This window comes from Diabrotica undecimpunctata, chromosome 2 (assembly GCF_040954645.1).
Source record: "Diabrotica undecimpunctata isolate CICGRU chromosome 2, icDiaUnde3, whole genome shotgun sequence".
Classification (NCBI taxonomy): domain Eukaryota; kingdom Metazoa; phylum Arthropoda; class Insecta; order Coleoptera; family Chrysomelidae; genus Diabrotica; species Diabrotica undecimpunctata.
The window spans coordinates 61,571,987-61,596,426 of record NC_092804.1 but is presented as its reverse complement, the minus strand read 5'-3'; the positions used below and the strand labels follow the sequence as shown (position 1 = coordinate 61,596,426).

At 34.9% G+C, this 24,440-nt stretch overlaps 1 protein-coding gene across 3 annotated transcripts in view; it reads right to left on the bottom strand.

The window, feature by feature from the left end:
• The window catches only part of ckn (CRK like proto-oncogene, adaptor protein), a 474,381-nt gene that overhangs the window by 369,603 nt on the left and 80,338 nt on the right, over positions 1-24,440 (bottom strand). For 2 of the 3 annotated variants that reach the window (XM_072523025.1, XM_072523030.1), the window contains exon 1: positions 1,174-1,381. The exons of the other annotated variant lie outside the window; for it this stretch is intronic. In XM_072523025.1, the coding sequence (XP_072379126.1) occupies positions 1,174-1,195 (22 nt within the window). In that variant the 5' untranslated portion in view covers positions 1,196-1,381. Of the gene's footprint in view, positions 1-1,173; positions 1,382-24,440 lie in introns of those variants that run through there. 3 annotated transcript variants of the gene reach the window in all.

Sequence of the window (24,440 nt, the reverse complement as noted above, 5' to 3'; positions counted from 1 at the left end):
ATTAAACTGGAATAGAACTTAAAAAGTGGAAATAGAACCAACAATTAACTTATTTTAAACTTTAAGTGTGGCTTATTTCCATTAAAACAGTAATTACTATAAGTAGCCACAAGAAAGTATCTTCAGAACAATATGCAGTATGGACAATTAGACATTATACACACGCGAAAGCCCGTGTTATTCCAAGTTAGGATAACTATATTCCAATGATACTTTTTTCATAATCAGATTGGTAAGATGCTCCAAAAAGGATCAAGATGTCGCCCACGCAAAAGGCACTATTAAATAATCATCTAATGTGACCGAAAATTATATAGTATGCGCGGGAAACAATTGAGAGAAAGGAATGGTTTGACAAAATGTGTAAAAAAAAAGAAGGAACAATGAAGGAAAACTGCACAGACAGGTAGAGGGTGCAGAGCTGGACTGGGTTGAAGTGCTCAAAAAGTTAACTTATTGATAAGCAAAAGCAAAAAATCGCAGTACACAATTAATTATCTGTGTTAGGCATGATATACTTTTGCAAATAGAACCAAATGATAGTGCTACATACAGGGGTGCAATTAAAAAGGTAAAACCAAAATAAATAGAGACAAGGATATTGAACGGGAATGTTGTAAAGGATGTGACAAAAATAAATCCAAAATTGGAGAATCCCAGCAAGAAATCCGAAAAAATCGAAAACCACTGTTTGGCTATGGTCCTTTTTACGTCAATAGCAGAATTGAATGTCCTATTATCTGTTATTTAACTTAACATAAATTGTTTCCTCTGCCTAAAAACAGTTTATTTGGATGTCTGAAAGTTTTGTATCAACAATATTATCTAACAAATGTTCCTCTCAAAGAAACGAAGTAACTGTAGTGTGTAAAATGTATATGTAAACATATTTGAATTTTTAAGTCCGTTCCTGATTTGTCCATGAACTATCGTATTCTAATCAGAATCATAAGATTTTGTCGATCCATTTACTTTAGTATTCATGATGAACTGTTCGGATTTAATGCAATAAATTAAGAGTAGGAGCAATTTACTACATAAACGCGTAACTGTACTACTTCGTAGACTTACGTCCTTAATATTTATATTTTGTTGTTATAGTATAACTTGGTATAACCTTAACAAAACAGCAGTAATTAGAAACTAACTTAGATGAAGTATGATTATACTAACCGTGTTTAGCCAATAACACCATAATAATATCCACATATGCTAAATAATAGTTTTAATTGCCGACACACACTAGACACATTTGTTTACAATAGTCCATGTTATCAATAAGATGAACTTCGTGTAGTTTTGACGCAACTGTACCCGAACGACAACGTTCGTATAGAATCACAGTGAACGGCACAACACTCACTTCGAGAAACAGTGAAGAACTGAAATCGCTGGCTACGGCACAAATTGAACGCGGAACAAAGCCGGCTTTGGAGTTAGTAGATAGGCAACCCAAAATTTTAGTCCGCTCTTTGAGCGGATTTTTATTGCGCAAAGAAGAATATTGTTTTTGAAAAGATGTAATTTTCTCGATAACTTTATCTTATTGGTAAATATGCTAGTGGTGTTGATAATAAGTATATTGCAAAATACTTTGCAAAACAATAGCGGTATGCATAATCATTTATCGGATTCAGTAATATGTGGCGTTTCAATGGTCATAAATCTGAGTTTAAAAAAAAACTGCAAAAATTATTTTATAGTAAATAACCAGTTTAGAAAATCAAAGTTTTATTATTTAAAGATAGATCTTTATTACAAATTTCTAGGGAGGAGGGGCCACTTTCCAACGTTTTTTCTTTTTAAATGTATTACGACTTATTTTGCCTAAAATTATTTATTGTAGGTATCGCAAACAACATTAGCACATCTAATAATATAATATTGTCTATCAAACTTACCAAGAAATTATCTGAATATACAAAAGTTAACTTTACATATCATAAGAAAAATGTTCAAAAGTTCCCCTAAGAGAGGTTAGCTTTGAACTAAGAAGGGGCGCATTTGAATGACCTATAAATACTTTGAAATCAAACCAAAAAATACAGTTTATTATTGAAAGGGCGCAATAAAAGCACTCTTAATTTTTAATTTACATTGTACTAATTATCCATCAAATTTGAAAAAGAAATAAATGATTGAGTTCTGCAACTGCTATAATTTGAATTGTTTAGATATAGGATTTAATTTTATAACTACATCTTCAATGAGGACTATCGAAATATCCTCCGTTTCTGGATAGTGAAAAGTTGAACTTATCCCTTTACCCTTAATTCTTTTCAAAAATTTAACCGCAAACTCTGAATCCACAGCAAATATTTCAGTGATCTGTCCCACATAATAATTACACAGCTTTAGAAAAAGCAGAAAATATAGTCATTCTGTTCATATTTGGCAATTGCTGTGAAGTCCTCCGGTTCATCTGAACTGGCATAAATGATGTCTTCATCCAATTCTGAAGTTTCACTCTGTGGTAACTCGGCATTCTTCTTAGTAGTTAGTCTTCCAAATGTTTCTTTTCGTCTTATTTGCTTGCAACTTCTGTCGATTTTGTTCTCTTGCTAGAGTTTCTTCTTCAATTTTGTTTTTTTCTTCTGGTGTTTCTATTAAAACTCTAGATTTAACCTTTTTTCGTTCTCTAATATTTTTTCTGGGGGCAGCCTTTGGGAAAGGTCGTACAATTTTAGGCTGTACAATTGGGATTGATGTAGGTGGAACAATTTCAATTTCATGTGCTACTGGGGTTGATGTAGATAGAACAGCTTCTGTTGAGTTGTTTACATTATTCCTTGGTGGTGGCCTCTCAGTAACAAAAGCACAGTCAAAATCGTCATCACAAAATATAAAACCGTTTAGGGACCAAGTGCCCGTTTTTCTAAAACCTTCAACTATATTCTTTATGATAAATGAAGAAGTGTATGCAGTGTTTGTAATAGCTGCTAAGTCATGTATGGTAATTGCTCAAGCAGGATGCATTATCATCCATTCGTTCATACCAACAGCAAGTTTGGATTTAAACGACGAATAAACCGCTACATCTAGCAGTTGACGGCGATGTGAGGTGTGGGGTGGAAAAGTAACTAACACTATACCATTTTCACATGCAAACATTATGACTTCAAGAGAACAATGAGTTTCGTGAATATCCATCAATATTAAAATTGGGGAATCAGAAGAACACTGTGTATAACGTTTAATGTGATTAAGAACCTCGAGAAACAGTTTTTGGTCATCCATCCAGAACTTGGCGAATTAGCCAAACCCAGGCTTCCCAAGGGAGCTCCATTCAACATTGTATCATGAAAATGGGCTCGTGGAAATATGTACACCGGAGGCACAGCATTTACCAATGCATTAATTATCTCACACATAGTGATCAGGGTGCCTCTCTCTGCTGAAACTATCTGCCCAACTTGTTTGATTCCATTTTGAGTTACAATGTTTGGAGCTTGCAGGACAGTGCTGATACCAGTTTCGTCTAAGTTCCTGTCAGGTGTGAAATCGTGAATTGAAAGAGTACGTTCATAATTGTCAAAAAATGTCCCAACATTTTCTTTTGTAAAACTGGTTCGGCTAAGGCTGGGTTTTCGGGTTTCCTCAATGCCAAATTTTGGTGCCTGTTTTTAAAACACTGCAGCCAGTCTATACCCGCAATTTTATTGGAATCCCATTTACTGGTGCATATAGGTTTGTTCAGTCTTTTTGCATAATCAAGTCAAAATTCTGATTTGGGTGTATGTTAAACCGTAATTTATTAAAATTTTAATATATAACTAAATAATAGGTCTTCTTCAGTTCTGTTAAAAATTTGACCAGTAGAATACAAACTTGAATAATTCGATAGATCATTATAAACTACACCATTTTATTCTGCCCTTTCTCGTTCCTGTTTCCTTTTTATTCTATAAAATAGTCTCGTATGTTTAATTCCATACGTTGCAGCAGCCGTGCGAAGTTTCATGCCACCCTCCACTGCTTATATGGCATTTTAAATATCATCTTCAGTTGGAGGCACTTCTGCACGTTTTTTTTTGTATGTACGTACCATCTCAGTTCCTAAAAATCCACGTTTAACATTAATTTTAATTCTTCCTAATGTAACTTACAGTTGAACTTTGTTCAAAGGTGGCCCATTCCTGTTGTTCAAATGTGCCCCGCAACTACAGATTTTAAATCTAGGTAAGTTAAAAATTTAGGGTTAGAATTACGAGGTTAAATATGGAACACGTACCTTGGAAAACGCCTTCGAACTGCAGGATAGCAGTAACACCACCCAGTTCCGAATATTTTGTTTGTACGTCCTTACAACCAAAATTACACACAGATGCGTTTAAATACCAAAAACTACCGAAAAATTACCAATATTGCGGTGCTTATAAGAGGGAAATTTAAATTGTTCAAATCCACCCCACGTTTAAATGTGCCCCCTTCTCCCCTAAACCAAGAACTATTCATTTACTAGTTATTTTTGATGCGAAACATAATATTGTCGGGCCTTGCAAGTAAGACCCACTCGTATAAGTACATATGTTATTGTATATTACACAGTAACTTTCTTTCTATAATAATATTGTTAAAAAACTAAATATAACAATGTAATTCATAAATATCTTGCAGAAGAGGAAATACCAGAGGATTGGAACGATGTGATTATGGTGCTAATAAAAAAAATGTAAGTCAAAAAATTGCAGACCTATAAGTCTCCTAATCCAAATGTGTAAACGTTTAACTAAAATAATGACAATGACAAACAGATTAATAAATAAATTTGAAATATAGCACTCATAAAAACAAATAGGCTTCCAGAAAAATTCTTCATCATCATGATGATCAATCAGTTTATAAATTGGCTTATAATTGGCTGCTACCAGTGGCGATCTAGAAATTTGCCTTGGAGGGGAAGGGGGACTTCCAAAAAAATACCAACCAAAAGACATAAAAAGGATAAACTTAAACTATATAAAAGACATAAATAATAGGTTTTCTTTAATTTTGGACTTTCTTGGGGGGATTTCCCTTTTTCCACCCTGTGAGCAACGTATTCTACCGATTATAGTGCCGCCTCCCTTTCCTTACATAGGCGTCCTTCATTTCTGCTGACGATTGTCTAATATTAGCTTTTCTGTGCCATGTTGTGCCGGCTTGTTTCCTTATGTCATAGTCCCATCTTAAATTTGGAGGTCTTCTTGGTCTCTTGACACCTCTTGGATACCATAGTGTAATTCTAGTACACCATCTATTGTCAGTTCTTCTCGCTAAATGTCCCGCCTACTGCTAGTTTAAAGATTTAAATCTTTGGATTACATCAGTGACCTGTTTTCTATCTGTTTCATTCTATCCTTTCTCGATCCCTCTTTGTTATTCCTAGCTTTCATTACTCCATTAACCTTTGAGTGACTTTCTTCTTCTTCTTCTTATTGCACCGTCTCCTTTCGAAGGTTGACGATCCAAATGGCCATTGTAGTTTTGGAAACTGCTGCACGAAAGATTTCTGTGGATGAGCGGTCAAACGATCTCCTCAGGTCTTTTAGCCACGAGTTCTGGCGTCTTCCAACTGATCTTTTGCCCTACATTCTACTTTCCAATATGTGCGACTTAGTGACTTTGAATTTCGATATTATCTCTTTCTTAAGTGTCAAACTTTCGCAGGCATATGCCATGATTAGTAATATACACTGATCGAATGCTTTTTTCTTCAGGTGGAGTGGCATGTTTGATTTGAAAATAACTGCATTTCTACCAAAATATACCCAAGCCAGTTTCATTCTTTTGTTGATTTCTGGGAATAAGGAGCCAGATTAAGATGTGTATTAATTGTCGCAGGTATATATATTCGTCTACTGTCTTAAGTTAATTGTTAATTTTATACATGGTTTATATAGTTGTACATGGTTTTTGTTTTTATCAAGTTCATTTTTAGCAACATTATTGCTAGCTGCATTTATGGCTGAGGTATTCTCCATCAATACAGAGGCCTTTGTTCCAGTTCATTTTGCTGAATATATTTTCTAGAATTGCAGTGAAGAGCTTTGGTGATATTGCGTCTCCTTGTTGGACGCCTCTGGCAGTGGGAAATTCTGGAGTGTTGTCATAAATGTTTACCTTAGCTTTTGCTTGTCTGTATATATTTGCTAGTCTCTATGTACTGTTTCTCAATGCCTTGGTTGGTCAAAGCTTCTATTACTGCCTTGGGATATATAGAATCGAAAGCCTTCTTGAAATCCATGAAGGTTATTGCTAGCGGTATTTCATATTCTTTAGCTCTACTTATTAGTTCTCGAAGCGTATGAATATAATACAGGGTACTGAATCCACTTCTGTAGCCAGCTTGCACTCTTGGCTGTACAGCATCTAATACATTTGTTACTCTGTTGTTGATAATCTTTGTGAATATCTTGTATATCATTGGTAGTAGACTTATAGGTCAGCGATTTTTGATATCCACTTTGCTACCTTTCTTATAAATGAGAATTATCTTTGCTGTGTTCCAGTAGTCTGGTCTGCATCTCAATCTTAGACAGTTCTATTCCAGTTGTTTCACTGCTTTTCATTTTTGTTTTTGTGATTCTACTTCTTCCGGAAAGATTTATGGTACATCTTCTTGGTTACTGATTGCTTCTTCATGTGTTTCAGAAGCTTTGTATAGTTGTAACCATATCTGTTTCAGATTCTTCTATTATAGTTGTTGTGACTCTAGTGTACAAGCACTAATTATGTTGTTTTCATCTATGGTCAGGATTCCTGTTGAGTTACCAAAGCCTATTGGATTTTGTTCCGTTTGCAGCTAAGTTGCATTCTTAATATTATTTAAATAACCTTCAACCCATATATTCTATATCCTTCTTTATCCTGTACTATAACCACCTTATCATTAGCAAAAAGAAGGGTGTAAAGAGAATTAGTATGGGTGACTTTAATGCCAAAATCGGCAAGGGTCGTTTTGGTAATGTAGTAGGTTCATGAGGTTTAGGAGAGAGAAATGAAAGAGGAGATCACCCAATGACACGCCAGAAAATTCCCTAAGAAATCAGATTGACTATATTTTAATAAACAAAAGATTCAAAAATTCAATAACATTGGTAAAAATCTACCTGGTAATTCGGACCCATTAATACCGACCCATTAGTCGGTAATTTACGCCTAAAATTTAAAAGATCCACCTACCAAGTCCTATAAGATAGGATCTCAAACAACTAGGAAATAATGACACCAAACAATCTGAAGAAAAACATATCACCGTCTGAAGCCAAACCAAGTCAGAACCCAGAATGACATCAAGCAAGAAATTGGAACTGAAGAATAACATATTTACGTGAGAAGCAGTTAATGATGTTAAAATCGAAATAAACCAGTTAGAAGACGTTGGGAGAGAAAAAATAAACAAATACCTGTGACCGAAAATAACAGAAAAGAAAGAAACATGGATAACTAACAGTATATTACAAATGATGACAGAAGAAAAGAATCTAAAGCAAAAGACTACGCCACATATCAGTGTCTAGACAGAATTAAGAAAAGCTATAAGAGCAGCTTAAAACAGAATTCTGGAAGAACAGTGAAAAAAACCTTCACAAAATGATCAAAGAAGTAGCAGACCTCTTTAAGTAATAGTTCGGAATACGGAGTCTACTTAACTATATACAACAACATTTAAAGAAAATAGGAGTCAATATCACACAGAATAAAAATGACGATACCGAACCACCTATTCTCGAAGTGGAAGTAGAAGCTTGTGTAAACAGTATTAAGGAGAGAAAACCTGCAGAACTACGTAGAATTCTTGAAAATTATGGACAAAGACGCAGTAAAAAGTCTTTACCTTTATCTTCAACAATATATACCAAAGTGGAAAAATGCCCCAACAGCGGCTTAGATCCACTTTCCTAACAATATCTAAAAAACCCAACGCGAAAAAATATGAATACTACCATTAATAAGCCTTTTGAGCTATCTCCTGAAAACGTTTTTAAAAATTATGCATAAATGAATATACCTAATATAAATAGTGTGAATAACACATGTCAAACACATAATTCGGGTTCAGGTTTGCATTAGGTACTCCAGAGGCATTTTTTGCAATAGAAGTTCTCTTTCAACGATGTATAGATATTAATTTTGATATATACGTGTGTTTTGTTGATTATTAAAAAGCGTTCCATAGAATAAAACATGACGAACTGATTGAAATATTAAAATTACTTGATCTATATCACAGAGACCGCCAATACAATAAAAAACTACACACAGGGTGCCACAGGGATATACACTGCTCCCATTATTATTTAAAATATATATATATATATATATATATATATATATATATATATATATATATATATATATATATATATATAATATAAAGAGAACATTACGAATATAGCGCTAATGATACTACCTATTTCGGACTATACTTTAAGGTAAGGTGTACGGAAACAGAGGTCCAGGAGGAAGAATAATAATATTCTAATTATAGTTGCATAAAATGGTTTAACTTGACCACTACCAGACTTTTTAAGGCAGTCAATATAGTCAAAATAGCTATGTTAGTGTCCAAGATCCATAACGGATAGGCACCATAAAAAGAAAGAGCATTCTCCTTATTTAATTGTACGTCCATTTCAGAGAAGAATATTATCCACACATTTTAAACATTAGATTAGATCAAACATCAAGACAGAAAGCATCCCTGATGCAATCCTTTTGATACTAGGAATTCTTTTGATAAGATATTTCTTAATTTAATCTTTGACGTAGCATGTTTGATTGTATTAATTATTGGAGAGTTTTCTAGGACTTGCTGTAATTTTTTTACAGATGCTGGTGTGAGGATAGCAAATAAGAGGACAATGACTTAGTTCCTTGATACTATTATTTTCATTTAGTTGAGTTATCATTTCATTTTCCAGCTCTGGAAAATATTCTGAATTGGCATCATATTTATAATAATGTAACTATATCAAAATTACCTCACAATTTGTAGAGATAGCAAAAACTATTAAATGCTTCTGGGTCTAAGCACATTCAGGTACAACAAGGAATAAACGAATAAAAAAATCGCAACATCTAATAAAACAAACATGAGGAGAAGTGTTCCCACTTAGAGCCAGAGTATTATCTAATAAATCCAATAATATATATCAGAATAGAACCCAACTTGACAAGAAAGCCTTGGTACAATAAATATTATTATAACCGCTTAGGTATAACCACTACCAGTAGAATGAATTTTCGACACTATCAATTGAATTAAGTTTAATCATGTATTTAATGTAAAAAAGTTGAAACAGCAGAAGAAAGGTTAGTTATAACCTTAGTTTTTATGTAAAGTTGTTGATGCCTTACCATAAACTTAATTATTGATACAATAATTAAGTTTCTGGTTAGTTGAGTTATTGAGGTGACTTATTAGATTATACTTGAAGACTATTGCAATATACGAAGAAAACTAATAAAATCTATTTTGCAAAGAAAATATTAAATTCTGACGTTTTATTTGTAATAATTTCCTCAAGAACTGGTTTAAAATCGTTGACATGGGAGCAGGATAAGCAAGCTACAATGTCTGTGATTGTAGAAAGACATAAGAACCCTAGACAAACTCTAACGAACAATGATACTTTGTATAAAAATTTCCCTCAAAAACATCGTGACGAAGGAAAAATTAAAAAGTCTTATTATGCCCTACAAAATGTTCGTTGTTGACGTCATTCCAAAGATATACATGGGTGATTAACAAACACAAAAAACTGTTCCCGGTTTTTTATTTCCGTTTAATATGAAAGGAAAGAAAAGATGATGTTAAAATGATGGGACTTTTTGAATTATTTTTTATTTCTGTGCAATCTTATAATGGCACTTAACATTTCATGTATTTGACATAGTGCAATTCCAAACGAGGTGTCTTTAAAATTCGTAATATGTGATAGATCTGTGACCAATAAAACCAAATAATGAAATGATATAAATAAATAGTTTGTTGTAATCATAAGATAATACAGTACGACATGTGGACGAGCTTTACCATGCATAAGGTGGAAGTTTTGGACAAAAGCTTTAGAAAATATACGAACGAGGAGCTTAGGAATGGTTTGAAGTTAATTATCGGTCATATTGCCAAGCGGGACAGGCGGCCGACTCGCATTCGCTTCACTGTTGAATGGTTTAGCGGACGATGGTTCAGGACTTGACTTTAACCAGAAAAACCAAAAAAGCCTTACGTCAGTAGTTTAACATTCTAAGCGCCACTTAGACTAGAATACGTTGGTGGAAAACAGGGATACACCTATTTTGTAATATGAAGATTTGATGTTTGTAACATTGCCAGATTTATTTTTCTGATATCATGAGTCACTTTGTTTTTTAAATACAACACCGTCAATAAATATTGTACCTTTATTGAAATCTTCACTTCAATACCAGTTTAACCTTTACAATACTTTCGATTTTTTGTAGTTAGGAGCATCTTTAAAAGATAAAATAAAAGCTTGGAAATGCCTAAATGTGTCAATAAATTTTTTGATTCTAGCTATCATTGTTATCTTTGGCTCGACAATCCTCTGTGGATCCTGGCCTGCTCTTACCAGACCTAGGGAATTTTCCCTATACCTAGGGAATTTTAAGCCAGCTTAGGGAAAAAGGGATTTTTATTCGATTCTATGAAAAATCTAGGGAATTCTTAATATTTGTAAGACTATTTTAAAAAATCTGTTGGATTTAATAAACTTTCCAAAAATGTACATATATCATCTGCTTGGAAATCGTATTATTCAGAGAATCACTGAATTCTGTTCATGTGGTTCCCTGTCGAAGACTAGAGTGGTGCAATTTTACGAACTGCGAATTACGTCGGGGATCCACCTGTGCTAAAGTATATATTGGCCTCGGACAATTTTTGTATTCTAGTTTCTATTTTTTTAACTGTTCATGTGATTCCCCGTCGGCGACTAGAGTGCTGGTATTTCACGAACGGCGAATTAAGACGTGGATCCTCCTGGGCTAAAATATCTTAATACAGTATAGCCCAAATAAACAGTAATGAACCTGTAATTATTTTATTATGTTACAAAATACATATCATTGACACTTTATCACATGTTCTAAATGAGCTCCTCCTCTCTCAAGACAGACTTCATACCGATATTCCAGATTTCTCGTAATGTTATGAAATAAAGGTTGTCTCAAGTTCACGAAGAAGGCTCTAACGGCATCCTTTAACTCATTGATGGTTTGTGCTGCCCGTTTAAAAATGGCAGTTTTAGCCATGCCCCAAATGTGTGCGTCTGGAGATGATAAGTCTGGAGAATGTGCAGGATATAAATCGTGAAAGAATTTATTTGGAAAATCTCCCTGAAGAAATTGACGAACTGCGACAGCAGTATGGCCAGTTGCCCCATCCTGCTGAAAAAATTGGTGTCGAAATGCCAAATTACGTGCACGACAAAATTGACGTATATCAGGGATATAGCGTGTTTAAATTTTTGTATCTACCTCTGTTGATTAAGTGTAACTTGCCTACCATTTTCTCCGATAAAGTATGGACCAATGATTCCTCACTCACTCACTTTTGCACTATGTAAAGGAACTTCTTGAACTTCACCTGGTCTGGCAAAGCCCAGAAATCGATTTGTGCGACGATTTACATGGCCTGACAAATGAAAATGTACTTCGTCTGAAAACCATACAATTTTAAAAATTCAGGATTTTCATACTGTAATACAAGAATTCTGGCGCAATATTCCACTCTACTGTGGTAATCCCTGAGATGTAATTATTGATCTACCCGAATCACATACAAAAATGTACCCAGCTCCTTCATGATTCTTTGTAAGGAAGTTTGTTTTAAGCCAAGATGCAACGCTGTTCTTGTCTGCTGGCTTTCGGATTTTCCAAATTTCGCTCAAAAACACGTTCATGGTTATCGTTGTTGTTAAGTTTCCTTTTCGTTGACACAATATACTACTTGTATTTCTAAACTTTTCAACAACCTTCAAAATTACTGCATTACTTGGAGAACGTTTATTAAACCGTTGTGTGAATTGATCACACACGTATTGCAGACTTGTACTATTACGTCGGCCGATTCCGCATGAGCGAAAATAATGCTCCACAAGAAACACTTTCTCCTCTGTACTTAACACCATTTTTAACAATTAGGTCTTAATAATTGTTTGAGGATTACTTGACAGGTCTATACTAGTTAATTTGAATATGACAGCGCGCATAAAGAGATATCTATGTTTTAGTTTCACTACTGGTTATTTTGGCAATACTGTACTTTGATATTCTTCACACCTTACAAATTCACGAATAACAAATAATATCAATCGCACAGAATGAATGTTCATAACCAAAAGTGCTTATTTATTCTTCAAACAATTAAAAAAACCAATATTTTCAACTTCTTATGTGACAAATACACACAAATTAGAAATGTTTGGAAAGGTTTTTAAAACCACCGCTCATTCTGACGTCAGACTTAGGTAGTCCATTCTAGGATTCTAGGCTAAATGTGGTTGTCAAGTTGTTAGGGAAATCTAGGGAAATTTTGGCAAAAATTCTAGGGAATTAAAAAAAAATCATCTGGCAACCCTCGTCGCCATTCTGTTTGGTTTCAGTCGGTCTCAACACCATCTAACCACCTAATTGGCGGTAGGCCTCTGCTTCTTCTTTCTATAGGTGTTCCTGTCGTTAGCTGTAAGCATCTAAGTCGCTGTATTCTAATGAACCTTACGACATCTAGTTCATTAAAGAGTTGGTATAATTCAAAATTATATATTTTATGCCACTGCCCTTGATCGTTTATAGCTCCAAATATTTTGCAGAGTATCTTACACTCGAATATATTTCCAGAAGTCTTTCATTCTTCTGCGTTAGAGTCCATGTTTCCGCCCCGTATGTGAGTACCGGCCTCAACAGTGTTTTGTATATAATAATTTTACTTTTTCTTTGGATATTTATTGAGTGGAACTGATTTTGAGTCCATAGTATGCCCGCCCCACTTGTACGGTTTATTCGTCTTTTAATTTCTTCGATTGTTTTGTTGGTAGTAGTCACTAGTGAGCCAAGGTATATGAAGCTGTCCACACCTTCAAAGATATGATTTCCAAAGACTGTTTCCCGTTTCTCATTTGCTATAGCATTGTATTGATTGGTATAGTACTGTTCTCTTGACATTGTCGTAGGCGACCTTGAAGTCGACGAATAGGTGATGGACTTCAATGTTAAATTCTAACGTTTTCTAGAGGATCTGTCTTATTGAATGAATATGGTGATATGTTGATTTTTCTGGAGTAAATCCGGCATAGTATTTTCCAACTAGGCCAACTGTGTAAACTTATAGCATTTTGTAGAGAATATTTGCTAGTATTTTGTAAGCTGTTGTTAACAAAGTTATACCTCTGTAGTGGTCGCACTGGAGCTGATCGCCTTTTTTATGTAACAGGCATATGACGGGCCTTGAGAGCAGTCACAGAGCATGGTCTCATTTTGCCAGACAAGAAGTAAAATTTTATGCAGTGCTTGTCGCAGGGCGTCGCCACCATTCTTGTAGAGCTTACTACAAATTTGATCAGTTCCTGGTTTATTTTATTATTTTTTTTAAGCTTTTTAATGGCTTGGACAAGCTCTTCAGTAGTAGGTGCTCTTTCGTTTGGGTTGAATAGATTCTAATCATTTCGATCTGCCACGGTGGTATCTGCTTCTTCGGTATAATGGACGTTGAATTATGCTTTGAAAAATTTAACTTATCGGTTTAAGATTGAGGCCGTGTCACTTAGGATATGCTGTTCCATCCATCCTTATAGCTCCCTATTATTGGCTTAAACTCTTTAGTCATTTGGTTTACACTTCTGTAGAACTTTCGAACACTGTTTCAAATTGTCTTTTTTTCCTTATGGAGGGTCCGGTATTCCTCCTTTACTCTGTTGTATCTTGGCAATTCTTGTCAAACCATTCGTTTTGTTTAACTCGTTTAACTGTCTTGTTTTATATGTTTATCCTTCTTTAGGTTTAATATTCTTCCTCTTATTTTTGCCGTTATAAGAAAGTGGTCACTATGTTTGGACACCATAGCTTCTGACATCCATGAGAACTGTAGCCTAATTATTTTAATCCCAGTTTTAAAATTTTTGACCCCACTCTAACCTCAGAGAGCGATTACCTCTGTAGAAAGGTAACCATCTGAATGTTTTATTTCTTTGGTAATCCCTCCTGTGGTCGCTTGTCAGCTGGTTTTCCTTCTAGCGCAATTCTTGGCAGCCTCTGCTCCTCTATCCTTTTTACATGATTGAAACATTCTCTTCATTTTTGCCTACCCTATCTCCCTGATGATATTGTTTCTTATTCTGTCTCTTCTTTTTTCTCCTGATATTGCTCTTATTATTCTTCATTTTAGTTTTACTTAGCATACTTTTGTTTTTATTGGTGTTTTTCCGTGATTCTATTGCATAGGTCATTACGGGTCTTAAACAGGTTTTATAAATTTTTACTTTGCTGTCCGTTCGCATCTATGGGTTATTTCAGACTCCTTTTTGACTCCTTACTGGCTTAATGTATTCTATTGACTTTTCCTTCACTTGTTTGATAATGAATATTGCATCCGTCACGGTCGTCGACCTATCCTTTCTGAAACTTCGTTATTCTTTTCTGATCTCTATTTGTGATTCCAATTTGTCCTTGACTAGGCTTGTGAATAGCTTCATTGTCGTATTTAAGAGAGTTATTCCTCTGTAAATGTACGGATATGTCCTTTGGCCATTCTTAAACATCGGAATTAAAATACTAGTATGCCAGACCGTTGGTATCTTCGTTCTGTCAAACATTTTGTTAAACAATATTGTGAAGCATTGTAAGAGCATTGTTAGTGTAAGAACAATATTGTGAGTTTACCAATTACCTTTCCAATCAATAAGAAAAGCCCCTCTCCTTGGATAATTAATACCCCAAATATAAATACTGGTCTAACCCAATATGACAAACATATTAACTGTCACTCAGAGATTAAGAATAATCTAGATCTAATTCTCCGTCAGCATTACGAACATTGCTATAAAATCTTTACAGATGCATCTAAGTGTGATAAAGGAGTAGGTGCTGCATCGTTACTCCAAGCGATGCATATCAATTTCGTCTTCCGACCTTCTCTTCGATTTTCTCCGCTGAGCTTTATGCAATAACATTCCTAATAACATTCCTAACTCTGTTATCATAAGTAATTCACTAAGCGCCCTTCAAACCCTTAAACAGATCTATCCTAAAGGTTCCTTTGAGAAACTGATAAAATTAGAACTTTTGCAGGCTCAAGAAAATTCTAGGAGTATCAGATATATATGGATTCCATCCCACATTGGCATTGCTGGTAACGAAAGTGCGGACCAGTGCGCGAGTGAAATTGCTAAATGTGCCGATATAGAAAAAGCCGAGTATCGATTAACCGCGAGTGATATAAAAGCTTTTATAAAGAATCTAGTTTTGTGCAAGTGGAAAAACGAATGGCAATCTTCTCAAACATCACTGAAGCAAATTAAAAATGTCGTTACAGCTTGGGAACCCTCAACCAGGAACAGAAGAGAACAATTGGTGATAACGGGATTACGAATTGGACACACGAGACTTACTCATATTTATTGTCCAAAAGTGATCCACCCATTTGTGAAACATGTAATATACAAGTTACCGTTAACCACTTATTAATTGAATGCCATAGATTTGCCAATTTTCGTGTTACATTAAATTTAACATACCTAACAATTTAAGTAATTTATTAGGCACTAATTTTTTAGCTTGTAATATTGTAAATTTCTTAAAATCTATAGGAATATTTTATAAACTCTAATTTTGTAATTCTGTAGCAGCCGCTAATAACCATTATGGTGGACGCGGCTGTAATTTCTAAATAAAAAAATACTAACACTAAGTTTTTTAACTAACAAAAATATAGAGAGTAAATATAATTTAAAAAATCATCTAAACGTATGTTTATTAGTTTTATTATATTACAAAAACATTCCTAGAATTTTATTTCGTGTATATTTTAATATTTCTCTGATTTTAATTTTTGTGGTTACTAATTTTTCATACTAATTTTATACTTGTTCTTTTTACTTCTGCCACCATTTAACTGTTTTATTTTTTCATTGTATATTAAAATCGTATAAATTTTAAACGAAAGTAAAAAATTCTCGTAATTAGAAACATGGAAACTCAATGGAGAAATCAATACAGGGTGAGATAAAAATGCGGAATGAGGGATATTTTTCTGTTTTATGATGCAGTTGGGGATTACGTTGAGGTAATTTCTACTTCAACTAATAAAAAGGGGGAGACATTAATTAACACACAGTAAAACATTTATTTCCAAAATCTCGTTTGGACTAAATTGCATATTAGCCTGCACAAAAATCATACATAAATCATGAATAAAATTGGAAATGGAATACAAACTATTAAAGTAATACTTTTTATTATAATATATTATCACTATTTGCCTCTATTCATGCCAAATACTCCTCCATACCAAATTCGCTAATATTTTCGTCTTGTGACCAGTAACGGTATAAATAGTCGTTATCATTTTTGAGTTTTTTAACTAACAAAAATATAGATAGTGACTCGTTGTTCTAAAAACTATAGTTTAAATAATTATATAAATTTATGTTTATTAGTTTTAATAAGTAGGGTGTCCCAAAATTCACGCAAGATTTAAATTTGCCTCCATTTGTGCAGGAAAGTGTTTGTAACACAAATACCAAAACAGTTTGTCAGCCGACAGCTTAGTGGTAGTAAAAACGGAGCTTTACACGAGAGAACAACAATATTTATTTAACTTTGTCAATTGTAAAGAGAGTAATAAAAAAAATGTATTTACTATCACCAATCAATTGGTGATAGTAAATACATCGGTCGTCCAAAAAGAAACCGCGCAAATGTCAATAACGAAGCAGTGTATGAGAGTGTTGGTGAAAGTTCTGGTACAATAATTCAGCGTCGTGGACAAGAATTACAAATTTCAAGAAACTCTCTACAGTATATACTCACTGAAGATCTATATTTCCATTCTTACAAATTTCAATTGACACAAGAAGTGAAGCCTAATGAACATGCACAGCGAAGGGAGTTCGTTGAATTGATTATTAAACATTAACAATTTTTCGAGCTAACTCATCCTAAGCGATGACGCAAATTTTCACCTTAATGGCAAATTGCCACATTTGGGGTTCTGAGAACCCATATGTTACTATCAAAAAAAAATGCATCCATAACATGTCACTGTTTGGTGCGGATTTTGGACTGGAACCATCATTGAACCATGCTTCTTTGAAAATCAGGCTGGTCAACCAGTGACTGTTACTGGTGCTCGATATCATATCATGATAATAGATATAGATAGAGCTTATGGTCATTGACACGGGTACAGTAGTTTACACCATTATACATATTTTATATAGGTATAGGTACAAGAATTTGATATGAACATTTTTTTTTATAGAAAGGTTAAAACAATAAAGCTTATCACTATGCACTGTTTATATTAGCTGAATTAAACTTGTTTCTTTTAAAAATCTAAGAACACTGTCAAAACGGTTTGGAACACTGAGAATGTCTTTTATATTTCCTTTTAGGCTGTGCTTGTTTCTGGAAGATTCATACTGGCAGCATTCCACTATCACGTGTTTGATGGAAAGGACGCTATTACAGTAGTGGCATACTGGAGGGTTTTTTGATGCCATAAGGTATCCATGTGTGAGACGTGTATGCCCTATTCGTAGTCGGTGAATAACTGATTTTTCTTTCCTGTTCATAGAGGAGATATTGACGCGAGATAAGTTGGGTTGAACGTCATGCAGCTTAGTTTTTGTTTTACTCCACAGGTCCGCCCATGAGCTGAGAACTTTTTGTTTTATCAATATTTTAAGATCCGTATGGATTTGGACCTCTTTGAAGACTATGTCAGAAGAACATGCTGCTTTAGCGGCTTGGTCTGCTTTTTCGTTTCCCAATATACCAACATGAGATGGAGTCCAGATCATTATGACTTTAGCAGAATATAGTTGGTTACAGATGGTGTGGATTTCCTGGACTAGTGGGTTTTTCGAGAAAATGCATCTTATGGAATGAATCGAGGAAAGAGAATCAGTGCAAATGGCGATTTTTATGCTTTCATTTGAAGTAGGATGGATTGAAGTCTTTAATGCTTGGAGTATTCCATATAATTCTGCAGTATAAATACTACAACTTTTAGGCAATCGCACAGAGCTTATTGTTGTCGTCAGTGTGGACACAGCGGAGCCACAACAGTCTTCATTCTTGGACGCATCGGTGTATAAAATTTCATCAAATTGTGTTAAGTTAAGGATGTTTTGGAAGGATTTTCTAAGGATTGAGTTTGGGGTTTCTGTTTTGTCGAATCTGCATAAATCAGTATTGAATATTGGAAGATTGTGCATCCATGGAGCTGTCTTGGGGGTATAAATAGAAGTAGTATTGGAAAGGTTGATGGAATCTAATAAAGGAGATAATATTTGTGGTAATGTGGGAGACTGATTGGAAGCCTTTGCTGGAAGAGGTTCTATGGGATTGATTAGATTTATTACAGGGTTACTTGGGTTTGCTGATATTCTTACAAAGTATGAAAGTAGAAGCTGCTGCCTTCTTAGATGGAGTGGTGGCTCTGAAGATTCAACGCACAGACTTTCAGCAGGGCTTGATTTGAAAGCACCGAGGCATAGTCGTAGGGATGTATTTTGAATCGTGTTTAGAGACTTTAGTAGGGAGCTACTAGATGCCATATAAAGAATACTGCCATAATCTAGCTTAGAGCGAATTAGAGTTATTTCTGTCTAAATTGGATGACATTGATGTGGACGACATGTGGTTTCAACAAGATGATGCCACATGTCATACATTCAATGGAAATTAAAATTCAATTGCTGCATGAGAGATCTCCTGGTTGTGTACCCCCTTCTTTCGGTGATTAGAATTGGTCCCCTAGATCGCGTGCCTACATTCATCGCTGTTTCAACGAAATTCAGCCAAATTTATACAAAATGGTCTTTGAAACATGACAAACTCATAGAACTATTACATCTTACAGGCACTTACTTACAGGCACTTACTTACACTTGACACTAAGGACACCCAGATTATAAAAAATCTATATTGGAATCAAACAGCCCACATGAAGAATGGACATACGGTAAGTGAAAACGTAACCATTTCGAGAGGGGTTAGACAGGGCTGTATTCTTTCACCACTGCTTTTCAACCTGTACACGGAACAAATATTTCTAGAGGCACTGGAAGAGTACAACGAGGGCATCAAGATTAATGGCGTACCAATAAGTAATTTTCGATATGCAGATGATACTGTTATACTGGCCGATAACATCGAAGATTTACAGATCATGCTAAATAGAGTAAATACAACTGGCAACCAATTTGGACTGAAGATCAATAGAAAGAAAACTAAATTTATGGTGATCAGTAAAAAGAACATTCAACATATCGACCTGAATATTGAAGCCGAACGTATTGAAAGAGTACCACGATTTAAATATCTGGGATATACAGTAAATGATAAGTGGTACCCAGACGTAGAGATTAAGATCCGAATTGAAATAGCAAGATCCAAATTCATCAAAATGAGAAAGCTCTTAAGCAACAGCCACCTAAGCGTTAACCTCTCTACGCTACTTTACGGAGTTAAAGGGTGGACGTTAACAGCAGCAACTATAAAGAAGTTAGTGGCTCTAGAAATGTGGCTGTATCGACGCATACTGAGAATAGCTTGGACAGACAGAGTGACCAACACAGAGGTATTAAGACGAATGGGTAAAGAGGTGGAATTGTTAACAACTGTTAAATGCAGGAAAGTGTCATACCTGGGCCATGTGTTCCGTAATGATAAGTACAGTCTGCTATAGCTTATCGTGGAAGGCAAGATTGAAGGTAGACGAGGTTTGGGCAGAAAGAAAAAATCCTGGCTGAGAAACTTGAGAGAATGGTTTCAAATACCAGAAGCTACGAATATAATACTACTACTACTAAGGATTTCCACAGTTTTCACTGTCTTCCTTCACTCAACCGTTTTCTCCAATTTTCCCTGTCATTCCAGTCTCCATCTCGCAGGGTTCTTTTCTCCATAGCCTCGTCGATTTCATCTCTGAATGACCTTCGGGGTCTTCCTCTCTTTCTTCTTCCAATCGGGCTCCATTCTGTGATTTTGTTTATCCAGCGTCCTCTGTCCGCTCTTCTGACGTGGCCGTACCAGGATAGTCTCTTCTCCTCTATATAGTCGATTATGTCTGATTGCACTCCCATTCTCCGCTTAATCTCTGCGTTTTCAATTCTGTCTCTTTTTGTAAGTCTACAGCTTCTCCTCAGGAACTCCATTTCTACTGCTCTTATTCTACCTCTATTTCTCTTGTTTATTGTCCAGTTTTCGGACCCATATGTCAGGATACTTCTTGTCAGGGTGTTATATATTCTCTTTTTTGTCTTTATCGTAATGTTCTTATCCCACAACACTGAGTTTAGTTGTCTTATACAGTTTCTTGTTTGTCTCAGTCTGTTGTTTATATCTTCTTCTGTTGTTCCCCGGTTCGATATTATGGTTCCTAAATATTTGAATTTATCTGTTCCATTTATTTGTCTTCCCTCGTCTATCTCTAGGTTTCTCATATCCTTGTTTTCTGTTGTTAGGTATTCGGTTTTCTCTAAGTTTATTTCCATTCCGTTGTTTTTATATTCTTCTTCTAGTTTTCTGAGCATAAAGCTGAGATCTTCTTCATCTTGTGCGATGACTACTTGATCGTCGGCAAAACTTAAGGTGTATAGGTATTCGTCTCTTACTGGTATGCCCATTCCTTCGCACTTTCTCCTCCATGGTTTGAGTGTCTTTTCCAAGAATATTTTAAACAGAGTAGGGGACGTAGCACAGCCTTGTAGAAGTCCTTTTGTCGTCTTAAATGGATTGTAGGCTTTATTTCCACATTTAATAGCTACTTTGTTTTCTTTGTATAGTGCTTTAACTGCTTTTATTAGTGTTTGTCGGATTCCGAGATCATTCATTGCTTCTCATAATTTAACTCTAGGTATTGAGTCATATGCTTTCTTTAGATCAACAAAGGCCAGATGGACCGGTCTACCTTTTGCCATTTTCTTCTCTATCAGTTATTCTAATGTGTACGTATGATCTAGGCATGATTTTCCTACTGTGAACCCTGCTTGGTCTTCTCCAATTTTTCCTATTATTTCAGTTTCTAGTTTTTCTTTAATAATTTTCCCGTAAAGTCTACCTACCGACGATATTATACTAATTCCTCTATAGTTTTCACATTTTTTCCTGTTTCCTTTCTTATGTATGGATGTGATGTATGCTTGTGTCCATTCCACAGGTATTTCTTCTCCATTTAGTCCTCTTTCGAACATTCTATGTAGCATGCGGAATAACTTTTCCGTTCCGTTTTTAATTAGTTCGTTTGGTATTCCTCCGGGTCCTTTGGCTTTTTTGTTCTTCAATGTCTTGATTGCTCTCTTAACTTCTGCCAGGCTTATTTCTATCTGGTCGTATGCCCCATTTCCTGCATGTTCTATATTCTCTTCCTGAAATTGGGGACGGTTTTCTGTAAGTAGTTCTACGTAGTATTCTTGCCACTCGTTTTCACTAATTTTGCCGATCTGGGTTTTCTCTGTCTTATTTCGTTGAAGTGCTTTTAATATTCGCCATGATTCTGAATTTCTCGTTCCTCCGATATGTCGTTCTATCTCTGTGCATGCTTGTTCCCATCGTTCGTTCTTTTCATTTGTTACTCTTTTCTTTACCTCTCTGTTTTTCGCTCTATATAGGTCTAAGTCTTCCTGTTTTTTGGTGTTTAGGTATTTTATGTGTAGTTTTTTCTTTTCTTTTATGCATTTCAATGTGTCTTCCCTTAATTTGATATTCTGATGGGTGTTCCTTTGGTCGTCTTCTCCAAGAGCTTCTAAGGCCGCTGAAATCAGGCAGGTTTTTATGTGTTCATGCATTTCATCTAACGTGTCATATCTGAATTCTTCTAGTTTTTGGTCTAGTCTTCTTTTGTATAAATCTTTTATTGATTCTTCCTGCAATAGATGTAATTTGAGCCTCTTTTCGTTTATTGTCGTTCCCGTTGTAACAATCGATGTATGTTTTTGTTTTGTCCAGATATAGGGGAATTCCATCCATGCCACCACAAGTTTGTGATCTGTTCCACACTCTGCCCCTCTTTTCACTCTGATGTCTTTCACTTTGATGGAGCTTTTGTGGTTCATGATAATGTAGTCAATAATGGATCTTAGTTTTCTTGTCTCTTGAGTCCATGTGTACTTATGTATATTTTTGTGTTTGTAAAATCCGTTCATAATTTTCAAATCATTTACTTCACATAGTTCTACCAATCTTTCTCCGTTGTCGTTAATTGTGTCTTCTCCAAATGGACCAACTGTTCTGTCATTGTCTTTTCTTCCGACTCTTCCATTTAGATCCCCCACTATTATTATTTCTTGTTTAGGTTTTCTCTTATCCATTTTCTCTTATCCATATCGAAGTTGTTCGATAAATCGTTCTTTCTCATTGGCTGGACTGTCTTCCGTTGGACCGTATGTTGCTAGTATTATAATTTCTCTGCCATACATCTTGATTTTCAGTTTGGCAATTCTCTCGTTTATGGGTTCCCAATCGTCTATAGATTTTTCCCATTTCTTCTTTAGTAGAATTCCAACTCCAGCTTTTGCGCGGTCTTTCTTTTCTACTCCGCTCCAACAATGGATTAGTTCCCCTATTCTTTCCGTATATAATACATATATATATATATATATATATATATATATATATATATATATATATATATATATAATACGAATATAATACATGCGGCACAAAACAGAGAAACCTATCGTTTGATGGTCGCCAGCCTTCGGTAGAAGACGGCACAGAAAGAAGAAGGTCATTGAAAATTTCTACAAAAGAGTGCGTATGTGCCAGCAAAGCAGTACTTTATGATTAAAAAAAAAGAATTAAAATTTAAAATTAACAGTGTTTTCTATTCAATTTAAATCATTCGTTAGATTCGTTAAACAATTCGTTAAATTTTAGGATACCCATTATTACAAAAATATTCCTAGACTTCTCTGGTGTGTATAGTCAAATATATCTCTGATTTTAATTTTTTAAATTACGGTTTTGTGGTTACTGATTTTATTTGCCCTTTTTTACTTCTGTAACCGTTTAGCTATTTTATTAATAATGGTATGATATTAAAATCGTATAAATTTTAAATGAAAGTAGAAAATCCTCTTAATTAGAAACACGGATACTCAATGAACAAATCAATAGAAGATGAGATAAAAATGCGGAATGCGGGATATTTTTCTGTTTTATGATGCAATTGGGGATTATATTGAGGTAATTTTTACTTCAACTGGCTACTAAAACGATGGGAAGGCATTAATCAATACATAGTAAAAAATACAGTATTGTTCTGAAATTGTTTCCTTGTGCTATTTCAGCTCGTATCCAAAATCTCGTTTGGACTAAATTGCTAATAAGCCTGTACAAAAATTATACACAAATCATCAATAAAATTGGAAACGATATATACTTTACTATGGTAATACTTTTATCATAATAGCGACTCTTTTCCACTGTTCATGATAAATACGCCCCCATACCAAATATTGCTATTCTTTTTTTCTTCTTTGAGGTCGAATAAAGTCATATTTTACTTAGCATTATCATCATCATAGTCATTATTATATTTACATATGTGCTGTGGTTCCTCAGTACTCAGACGTACCAAAGAAGCTGACCATGATTGCGCGAATGTGTGTCAACAATTCCTTTGCACAAATTAGAATAGGAGGCAAAACTTCAAAGGCTTTCGGCATAAGCACCGGACTCAGACAGGGAGACCCGCTGTCCCCACTACTATTTAACCTAGCATTGGAATATGCAATGCGAAAAATCTATACCAGAGTCAAACCAGACATAACTGTCAGAGGAGCAAAGATTATTCTCGCATTTGCAGATGATGTAGATGCAGTAGCACAGAAAACACTGGAAGTTAAGGATATAGTATCGAACTTTGAAGAAGCAACACTAAGCGTAGGTCTGAAAATAAACGAAGAAAAAACTAAATACATGGTCGTATCAAAAAAGGAACGACAGCGAATAAGACAAAACATTACCATAAACGATCATAATTTTGAGGTGGTCAAAGAATTCAAATACCTAGGAGCAACAATTACTAGTGAAAACACAGGAGAACGGGAGGTTGAAATACGAATACTGGCGGGGAATAAATCATTCTTTGCCATTCAACATCTAATGAGGTCAAAGCTTCTCTCAAGGCGTGCCAAAATCCAAATGTACAAAACCATAATACGACCAGCAGTGACATATGGAAGTGAAACATGGACATTGAGAAA